We start from the raw sequence: 11,213 nt of genomic DNA, 5'->3' as shown, positions 1-11,213 counted from the left end.
AAATTTTTATTTGATTGTAAAACTTTTATGTTGAGATTTTGGATGCATTTTTTATCGGATGCTTGGAAATATCGATGTCGTGGGGACATCGTTTGGAGATTTGAATTACAATGCTAGAATATATCTTTTGTTCATTTGGAATGAAAATATTTTGTAATTTCAATTATTTATTGAAAAAAATATCGCATTTTTAGTAGTTCATTTATGATTTATACTATCACATTTTTATGTAATTTTGATTAACATGTTTTATATTTTATTGAAAAAACATGATTTATTTCTGGATTTATTCAAAAAACTTATAATGTTAAAAGTGGAAGAAGCAAGAGAGATTTTTTTAAAATTTAAGAATAAGCTTTAATGTCCAAAATAAAAGTGAAAATTTTAGATATCAACGTAAAATACCGTCAAATGCAATAATAATAATCATAAGTAGAAAAATGAACGTGTAAGAAAAATAAATGGTGGTGTAACCCACGAGTTGGATAGAATTGGCCGAATATATAATATCATTTATTTACACAAAATATGTAAGAAAACAACATTTGTATTCTAATGTAATGAATCGGAACGGATTAATTTGCTTTCCCACTTTGCGGCAAAAACAAAAGACAAGAAACAATCCATTGATAAAAAATCCCAATCTAATAGAAATTTTGAATGAAAATAAATACTTATGGTTTCTCTTATTGTAGTTTACATAGCAGGTTTCCTTTATGTTGCTTTAGATTATTTCATCTTCGTGAGGTTTTTATATACATTGTACAATGTGCTCACTGAAAATCAATGATTTCCTCAATTGATTTAAAATTTATTTCCCAAATAATTTATTTCATTAAACTTCATCCACTCATTCCTGCAGGGGCCAACAGGGAATAATTTCCATGGGAATCGGTCTTCCAATCATGCGTCTTCAAGTAAGCAAATATTTAGTCCATAGAAAAGCTGAATAATGTCTTTACCATTCAGCCAAAATTTTGGGGCATTTTTCCCTCTCTGGATTGCAGAAGTCATTGATACCCATTCAAGAACGAGGTCTTTTTTCTATGAAACTAAGAACAGAAAAGAGAGAATCCAATAATGCATTTGACAAACTATAGAAAATGCTTTTAAGTCCGCATGATAAAGAGCCAAAATTTAATCTGAATAATAATGGAAATAAAATTGTTACACAAGCCCACCTTCATAGAAGTACGTACCACTTGAGAGCCATGGTGTTGACAATGCTCGGAATAGACCTAGTCGAAGGAAATTACCTCCTCCGAAACATCCAATAACTCTTCAACTTCGATTTCTTTGGCCTCATATTCCTCCTCTTCATCACTGGCTTCACCATCTCGCAGCTCCTGCCGGTATAGTTTCTCTTCTTCGTGGAATCGCCTCCATTCACTGACCCAGCGATCCCACTCTTCCTTCAACATTCTTCTCTTCTCTCGATCCTGCTCGCTCAGAAGCAAAGAAACATCTTGATCCTCCGCTTCATACTTCTTGCTGTATTTTTTCAAGTTCTTTGCGATCTCTTCTTCCTTCTCAGGGCTCAAAACAGATGGGGGCCTTGGGCGCCATAAAAACTGCAATAAATCTAAAAGGTTACCAAAGTGTCCAGTTGCAAATGGCGTCTCTTAGAAGAAAGCTCAAGGGAAGGTACCTATTAATTCATATATTTACCGTCTATTTTAGATATAACTATTATGGCAGGGTATATGTCCGTAAACAAGAAACTTGTTTCAACAATATACAAAAAGAGGAAGGGAACTAACTTGGAAGAAATGATCCTTAAGTATTTTATATAGCAGCTTTCCATTGAAGGACCAGACATTGAATCCATTTTCCATCTCATGAACAGATGTAACGGCTGTCATCACATATCTACACGGAAGGAAACAACCGACGTCCCATAAGTTCATTTAGCATACACCAGACCATATTAGACTCAACGACAAAATAACAAAAGATACAGTTCCGAGAGAGGTAACGTAAATGTTTGACAATCATCTCAACTGGTTACCTTCCAGTTGGGTCCCATTCAACATCTGTTGCCATGAAATGCTCATTCGTTCCCATGGTTTCAAGTTCATCAACATTGTAAAACTCCAATTGCCCATTAAAACCTTTCAATCCAGCCAATATAATGAAGCGACCAGCTGGGGACCAGTAGAGAGCATTTGCCTGTTTGCCCTTCAGTGTAATGAGCTTCGTCACACGGCCAGTGTTACCACTGCGCATTGAGTAGAAACTAACGTCTGGCCTTGGATTATCACCATGGATAACTGCAAATCTGTGGCCCTTTGGCTCCCAAGCAAATGCAATGATCTTATCACTCTTGTTTTCTAGCTCCAATACCTCAATTGGTATGTCTCGTTCTTTGATTCTGAAAAGCTCAAAGCCAGTATATGTGCTTTTTTTGGTTTTTGTGTACCGATCAACTATAACAGCAAGGTAATCACCATTGCTTTGCCAGTACATTTTACAATCACTGACACTAAAGAGATTCTTCTGTCTCAACTCATCTTTGCTCGGGATTTGCACAAGACTCACCTATTAATGTTTAGTACCAAAGAAAAACATAAATGGATAATAACCTCGACAAAGTAATAAAATAAACATCTAGCATATACATTTGCGGGCTTACCCTTGCAGGCTGATTTCCTCCTCCAAGTTCAGGAACAAAAAGAGCAATAATGGCATCCGTGGGTGACCAACTGATGTCCACAACACTATCAACCTTCATAGATTTCTTGTCGACGAGACTAAAGGTCTGAGTTTCATAAACAGAAACTACATTTTTCCCTATCCTGGCAAAGTATTTGTCATCTTTTCCACCACCCCACCTGGAAAATAAAGAACATAAAAATTGAGACATTATCCAAATGGGAGAGAATGTATTCTCCATGTAGGAGTGCCAAAAGTCTATAAATAGGGATAGAATGCAACAGGAGAAAAAGCATCTTGCTAAAATTACCTGAAAACCGGCCAAGATACACTACCGACAGCTCCACCAATTGCAAATTCATCTGCACTCCCTTCGAAACCTCGCATGACTTTTCCAGTTCTCACATCAAAAATGTTTATAACAACCCTCTGTAAAGAGAATAATCTGAGTCATGCCACCAAATGAGTAAACTAAGTCAAAAACATGATAGCAGGACATTATACATGAGTATCACGAGGGTTGCTTGGTTCATGGCTGCTGTAGGTCACCAAAAATTTCTCTCCAGGAGAAAAATCAATCAGTTTTACCTGCAATTGAAACAATTAAAGCTGAACTGCTATATAAATATATAATCTCCTCTGCAGAATAAATGCCCACCTGGGGATGAGCATATCGCATCAGTCGGTTAAAGGTGGTATCACCACCCCAAACAGCAACACCCTGCCTATGTACTGTGACCAGGTATGTCCCCAATGGAGACCACTGCACGAAACTTTCTGTCCAATACTGCAATGAGAGGAGATCATAAATAAATGGAAACAAAAAGAGAAAACCATTCTCCAAAGAAAAACTAGTCATGTTGTTTCATGAATTTTGTATTACAATCGCCGTGTGGGAAAAAATGCAGTTATGCAGAGAGAAAATACAAATTGGCAGTTAAGAATGGCATTCAAATTGTTTTTTTTTAAAAAAACATGGCATTCGCGTTCTTGAACACAAACAGAAATATGAAAAACCACCCACGGTTTTCTTGTAAACAAGCTCAGGTTTTGACTGCCTGGCATCATTCCATAAAACTTCGGTGTCTGAACCAGCACGAATCACAAACTGATCCCTCGCCTTCTCATCCGTCAGCCATTTTTGCAGATTTTCCTGCAAGAAAACATGTCATTCACACAAGACCACATTTTGTCCTTTAAATTTTTTATGATATCTTTTCAAGCGTTCTTTTTTAAAAAACAAAGGTGAAAGAGTGTATAGAAGAGCAGAAGCCAACCCCTGGTGTGTAAGGCTTAGTTTCAGGAGGTGCCCACTCCTCCGGAACCTTCATAAATTTATCAATATCATCAAACATGCTGACAGCAAATATGTGGGCTTTGTCTAACTTGTACCCATGCGTATTCACCTTAGCTAATTCAGCTTCCTACAAAGCACAAACAAGTTCAAGGAAATAAAAATTACCCATGGAAGCATAAAGATAAACAATTCTATCGATTTCATAAAATGAAAATCCTCTAATAGATATACCTCAAGCTTAATAAGAAACATACAAGTGTAACAGCATGAATGGATTTTTTTTTTTACAAAAAAATATATTACTCGAAGACATGATTAAACACACCTCTGGAGTATTGTATTCTATGAAACAATATCCTAAGGTTTTCTGAGTGTCAGGATCGGTGGGCATCCAAAGACCATCTTCTTTAATAACCCCAATCTGACTGTAGATTTTGCGCACGACCCCTTCCAATTTCTCGAATTTCTCCCTAGGCACCACAGGTAAATTATCCACCACAATTATGTTCCCAAAACCCTCCTCGAACTTCAAAGACACCCCCTCCTTCAAATCTTCGTCATCGCTGTAATACATATCGTCGCACAAAACAAACTTAAAACATCCCAACAACATATGCCCGCCCACAAAATAAAATAATATAAAATAATAAAGCAATAAAAAATCATGTCATGAATTAATTTACCTGATAATTCCTAAATCATCGCCAGGAGGGAGGCGGACGGAGTCCAGATTGACGGAAGACAAATCGATTCCGAGCCGGTCAGCGGTGGCGTTAATGTCTTCCATGGACATAACATCCGCCATGGTTGATGTAGCCGTCTGTACCAGGATTAGAACGAGTTAGAAGGTGAGATACGAGATAGAGAGAGAGCTTTTTAGGGTTAGGGTTTTTCTGATATGCGAGTTTCTTTTAAATTTGTTATGGATAAATATATATTATTTGACATATTTATTTAAGCTTTCAAATCTTTTATATTTTTTGCTCCAAAAATTGAAATCGCTCCCCTTAAACGCTCCTCATCTCCGGTCCGATAGAAATGTGGCCCGATCCAACAGGAATATGAGAAGAGGTAAATCATGGTGACTCAGCCAACCAACAACAACTAGACCTTATGCTACGCCGCGCACAAAGAGCTTCCTCACATTGGAGGGAATTTAACTCCCACACTGTCGTTTGCGAGACTCGATCTCTGGTTATTGCTCTAAGATTCATTGCTGCTGACCAACTGAGCTAAGCTCATGCAGGCAATCCTTTATATTTTTTGATAAGTATAAAATGTTTCGATGTCACGGTAGTGTAATATATTTTAGAAATGATAGAAAATATATTTATTATTGCAGTCTTATATTTTTTAAATAAAATAAAAAATATTTAAAGCAACAATTTTTTAAGTTAGTAATAGTTTTGTCGGTCATGTGTCATTTTGACATCAAATTTTGTGAAATTGAATCTGACTTTTAATCAAACAATCCAAATTTTCAATTTGACTGTTAGTCTCATCGATGCTAAAAAAAACTAAAAATAAGTAAAACACTAAATTCACTGAAGAATAATTTAAAATTATATGAATATTCAATTAAGCCATCAAAGATCGACTTCAACACATTTTATTTACAAAAGATCACAAATAAAGACAAATGATTTAACTAATGAACCAGAGAAAATAAATTAAAAAAACCAAAAACTACTTGCACACAGGTATAAAAATAACATGAACGATGTTGAATTATCATATTAGTCCGAAAGGTTTGTGGTCGATGAGCTTTGTCATTTTTCCGTTGAATTTCTTCACTTTAGTTATCTTTCAAACTGATTGTTCTAATCGTAAACCCACGCTTTCCCTCGATTATCGATCTATTCTATTTTATTAAAAAAAAACGCATTTACTTCTTTTTTGAAATTGATGTTTCAGCAATTGGGAAAAAAAAAAAAAAAAAAAAAAACAGCACGAATTATTACTATCAAACAAGTATAGTCAGAGCTATTAATTATCAAAATTTTCCATGGTTGGTTTTAGTATGTCAACATCGTCCATACTGCTATTGATGCAACACAGAATCTCCTTATTGTCACTCGAACAAAAACAAAAAAGAAAAGAGAAAAAAGAAAGAAAAGAAACTATTAAATATTCATTGAACTCACGGAGAGTGTTTTCAATTTCATTTTTTATTCAACAATCTCAACGAACAATTTAATCAGCTGCTAGAATATGAAGGAGCTGGCAAGAAAGGGAATGGAGCAATAGAGGCATAAGATACAGGTGGCCGTGCTTGCTTGTCAACTAGACCTCGTTTCCTCTTTTGTTCAGAGGTAGCTAGTTCCGTCACCCCCATACCCATCTCTATCACGGACTGCTCATTACCAGAAAGTCGATGAAGTAGAAGTCCGCCCATAAAGACAGGGAGATAGAGAAGGCTAGCACGGAACATTTTCCGAGCATTTTTTGTCGTACGATTTAGATAGAATGATGCAGCAGTAGAAGTAATAGCTAGAGCAAGCAGCGTCGATTCCACACAGAACCAACCAGATGTGATACCCCCTGCAAAATGAGAAGATTGCAGATCACAGACACTAGCATGAGATACAAATTAGAGTCTAGACGACAGATGTTTCAAGAATGAAGGATCCTAGTTTTTCTTCTTATTCTTGTCTTTTAAACAATTCAAAGAGACTATTGCGTAAATATCTACATATATTGCCAACCACGAGAAAGAAAAAACTAGATAATTGCAAAAAAAAAAAAAAAGCTGATCCATCACATTCACCGATATAAGATAGGAAGCCCAATGGAAGTAGATAGAGACAGTTCCTCAAAGCAACCAAGGCTGTCCTACGACCAGAAGCATCTGCAAGAGAAAACATCCTAAACCTAATAATAGAAACAAAAGAGACAAGGTTAGAGGACGAAAGAAGTTATGGTTTTTGGTGCAGTAATGATTGCCAAAAGAAACTTTAGTTCATGTGAATTCTTGAGACCAATGTCGAGGGTGAAATGCATTGCATACCCATCTTATTTGAAAATGAAGATAGAGCAGGCTGCCATTCAATATAAAAAACTAATCACAACATTTTCAAAATCTATAAGCTTTTGTAAAATGGTTACATTTGGCTTAGCTAAACACCAATGACCTTACCGCCTGTATGGCCACCCATGTCATACGATGATCCAAATGTAATGACTTAATTGTTGTTAATTTAAAAGTTTTAATTAACTTGTTTTTTATATGGTAATATACACTAGAAACTACAACAGACATCACAACTAAAGCCAATGTTCGATTTTCATAAGACATAAATTGGTGCAATTGTTGTGACGATCTTTTTTGGAGTTCAAAAGTTGACCCTATTGATCTGGCCACCTATATGATACAAAAATCAAAGCATGATGTTTGAAATGCTGCATCATTCCAAATATTTAAATTGCATCATCATCAGTGGCTATATTTCTTAATACAACGGTAGGCGCTCAATTCTACGCAACTAAATATCTATATTTAAAAGTGACTGGCGCCTAGTACACAAAATTTTACAAAGCTAATTTATCTTATGACACATGGCACCCACACCAAAAGAATTGCATAACAGCATAAGCGCTCGGATGTTGCAAAACATTTAGCATCAAAAGCCAGTATTCTATAAGTTATTGTGAAAGGACACATCAACAAATGCTTGGTTACATACCCTCCATCTGCATAATCTTTGCGGCATAAGTATGCGAGGGCCATAAAATGTGGTATTTGCCAAAAATAGAGAGCAGCTGGAAGCAACATTCCATTTAGGGAAACCTCGCCAGAAGCCGCAGCCCACCTTGTAAGAGAAAAATTGTCATCAGATACTTCATGCAGCTACATTAAATTGATCTATCAACAAATGTTCATTCTTTACTAAGCCCACAGACTCGGGCTACCGTTCCATTAGCAATCACTAAAACCATAAATGAAAGCAGCCTAGCTAGACAAACCAACAAAAAGATATTTAGTTTTGAAAATAACAATTTTAATATAAGTGCTCAACACTTCGAAGGGAAAAGAAAAATACAAGGACCTAAATTTGCTGAGCAAGGAACGCAAATCTCCTCAGCATCACCCTACGCGTGTACAAGATCCTCAAGATAACATTTTTTGTAATATTGTTATATCGACGTGACATATATGTTCAACCCAAATAAGCAAACAAATCAGTAAATGGACACTTAGAAAACTCTTAAGCAAAGGTGCAAAATTTGAACCAAAGTTTACCCGTCTTCGTTTGCCTTTTTATGCCTCGTACGGTAAATGGTAAGAACCTAAAACATACGACCTATTCTACACTAACAGTTTTTCATGCATCATATATTCATATCAAAAGAATGTGAGATAAAATTTACAATTCAGACATGACAAAATACCACGTTCAAACTGGAATCGACCACTATTGTCATAACACACATTACAAAGAGAGTGACCTATGACTCAGGCAAATGGAAAAATATAATGCTGTAATAAAAGTGGTGTAAGGTACCCTATAAAAGAAGAACATTACCCAAGGAGAGGTGGGATTGCACCAACAACAGCCCCAACCCAAGTATTCACGGGATGTATCTGCTTCAGTGGAGTGTATACGAATGCATAAAGAAAAAGATTAGATGCCGCAAGACCAGCTGCCAGCATATTAGCCTGCAAACACCTTGTCGTAGATATTGCTACATCAATCCCTTTACCAATTAAAATTTACAATAGTTAGAATGAGTAACTTAAACAAGTTGGTGAGATCATATCCACCTGGCAAGCCAGCAATGCTGTGCCAGTTACACCGACAGAAGCTGCCCAAGTGACAGCATGAGGCATCGTGATGCGGCCCGATGGTAGTGGCCTAAATCTCGTCCTATTCATCTTAGCATCATTATTTACCTCAAATATCTAAGGCCAGAAAAATGAAAAACATGTCAGTAAAAAGAGGTAAAAAGGAACTAAAAATACTAACAATACAAATTGATGCGCAATTATTTCAGTGTGTCAGCTTATGGATTTCCAACATTCCTTGCTTTACAAGAAAAGTCTATCAAAGAATGAAAAATATGTAACATATTAACAAATATGTACGCAGGTGAAAGGTGTGCGTTCAATGCAAGACAAATTCATGTTTAAAAAGCATATAAATGTGAGAATGTTCTTTAAAAGAAATCCCTTGAATATATTGGTTTTATTTTTTTGTCCACCAACAAATTGTCTTTTAATACAAAATATATTTTGTTTTGCATTATTCACTTTCTTTGTGGTTTTGCTTTACACTTGTACTATTCTTTCCTCACCATTGGATTGCCCACACGGTGACACATATAAACTGAAACAAGAGATGATATTTCTACTTGAATCGGACAATACAGTTCAAAGTTTTTTTTAGTCCAATAAATTTCGGTACATTCTATTTTCCTTATTACTTGCACCGCCAAGACTTTATATTTTTCTCATTTTTATGACCTTAATTGAAGAAAAATAAAAAAGATAGGCGTCACCATACTCCTACGGAACATGATCAATGTTTACTCAGATCCTCTTTTTAGTCACAACAGTGTCACCTGGTCCGATGAATAATTTTTCATGAAATAAGAAAATGCACTCACAATACCCAAGATAGTGATTGATGGCATAAATGTAACAGCAAAGGTAATCCAAGATAGAAAATAGAGATAGAAAGAGACGACGAGGGACCTGATTTAAGGAGTTGGCAGAAGCTGCAACCATCATTGTGCCAGCACATGTGCAGCAAAGGCCAAGGTAGTCAATGGAGCTCCCACTCCCGAGGATATAACCAGTGCCAGAAGTAGCAACAACTAGCATGCTAAAAATGAAAAAAAATTAAGAGTTACATCAATTGAACCCAGCCTTGCATGAATCCATTGACAATAGTAAGAAATTTATACCAATCCTCACTACAAAAAGGAAATAAAGGATAAAACTCATGAGATTGTATTCATCAAGCCATGAGAACTCCATATTCACTTCATAGGTTTGAAACAGAAAAATTGCTATTTCCTGCCTTCCATCGTGTTTGGTGTGCGCTCAACTGGAGCTTACAAGTACGTTATAAAAAAATCATCAATATGTGGTCGTGGCAAGTTGATCTCAGGTGAATTCATCTCATGGCACAAATTGGTACAAGTTCATGAAATCCATGGCCATATCATATGAGAGCCAGATGATACGAGTCAAACCATAATGATTCAATTTATGACAAGTATGCTTGAACATTGAAGATGTGCTACACCTAACTGGAAATATTGAATGTCAGTGCTGAAATTTATATTTCTCACTCTGTTCCCTTTCAATTAAAAACCAACGAGTAGAGATTCCACAACTAAATAGATGACGGCTAAAGAGTTATAAACCCCAGCATGAACTTAATTGCAGGATCAGGATTCAGGCCCAACTTATATGCCTAAAACCAGCTAATGTTAAATCAAATTAGCTACAGCTTCACAGGTATCTTAGCAACTTGTTAACTTCCTAAATGCAGTAGAAATGCAAGGTTTTTGCTGTAGTGGAACAAGTCTACTACTCTACTTTAATTTAGCAATTCGGATTGGATGTTTCCATACATCAATTCAATTCAAATTTTGTCCAGCCTCCAACTGATCACAAAAATCGTTAAAATAACAGAAAATTCCATCAGTATACTCGAGTTTCAATGAAACAATCGATATAAAAAAAATTATTAAAAACAAAAAGTGGGAAGGGGGGTTCTAACCTGAGACGCGCTTTGGAGAGCTCCCAATAACACCGTCCGTAACGCTTGCTTAAATCCGCCATTTCCTTAGCCTTCAGAATCGACGCAGCCGCCAAAGAAGACAAGTCAAACGCGTTGGCTGAAGTGACCTGTGACCCGAAAGACTGAACCGCTGATCCAGATTGGATCCAATTCATTGGATCGGTGGATTCAGGAGTGGTGGAAAAATAGCGCACCATAAGCCCATGGTGGTAGGATTCAGAAGAAGGGCGGAGGAAAAGTTGAGCAGAAGGGCGGAGGATGGCGAGTTTGGATGAGTAACTCCGCCACATGGCGGCGCGTTGGGATCCAGAAATTGGGCTGTGTGCAGAACTAGTAGTCAACTTAAAATTAAAATAAATTGTTTTTTAAAACTAGTTTGTTTCTGTGACATTTTTGTTTAAACTGTAAGGACAATCGATACTTGGGATTAACCGTTCCGATTCGATATATCCTATACGAATATCTACTTTATTAAATATAAAAAAATGAATATTACAAATTTATATATATTCATG

The 11,213-nt window shown here is 36.3% G+C and overlaps 2 protein-coding genes across 2 annotated transcripts; both read right to left on the bottom strand.

Moving 5' to 3' along the window:
- Positions 1–449: 449 nt before the first annotated feature.
- On the bottom strand, positions 450–4,869 carry LOC140970646 (eukaryotic translation initiation factor 3 subunit B-like). The gene is made up of 11 exons (XM_073432460.1): positions 4,633–4,869; positions 4,275–4,512; positions 3,930–4,076; positions 3,677–3,805; positions 3,311–3,439; positions 3,157–3,240; positions 2,963–3,081; positions 2,633–2,831; positions 2,009–2,538; positions 1,761–1,869; positions 450–1,571 (listed from the first exon to the last, which is right to left on the bottom strand). Exons 1-11 carry the CDS (start codon positions 4,752–4,754, stop codon positions 1,239–1,241), a joined length of 2,139 nt encoding a protein of 712 aa, XP_073288561.1. The 5' UTR covers positions 4,755–4,869; the 3' UTR covers positions 450–1,238.
- A 1,052-nt stretch (positions 4,870–5,921) lies between these two features.
- LOC140970645 (protoheme IX farnesyltransferase, mitochondrial) lies at positions 5,922–11,106 on the bottom strand. The gene is made up of 7 exons (XM_073432459.1): positions 10,678–11,106; positions 9,642–9,771; positions 8,712–8,849; positions 8,473–8,606; positions 7,633–7,758; positions 6,717–6,820; positions 5,922–6,490 (listed from the first exon to the last, which is right to left on the bottom strand). The coding sequence occupies exons 1-7, from the start codon at positions 10,986–10,988 to the stop codon at positions 6,147–6,149; spliced, it is 1,287 nt and encodes a 428-aa protein (XP_073288560.1). The 5' UTR covers positions 10,989–11,106; the 3' UTR covers positions 5,922–6,146.
- Between the last annotated feature and the right edge of the window lie 107 nt (positions 11,107–11,213).

The sequence above is a fragment of the Primulina huaijiensis genome, chromosome 2, assembly GCF_012295235.1.
Source record: "Primulina huaijiensis isolate GDHJ02 chromosome 2, ASM1229523v2, whole genome shotgun sequence".
Lineage (NCBI taxonomy): Eukaryota > Viridiplantae > Streptophyta > Magnoliopsida > Lamiales > Gesneriaceae > Primulina > Primulina huaijiensis.
This window is presented reverse-complemented; position numbering and strand designations above follow the sequence as displayed.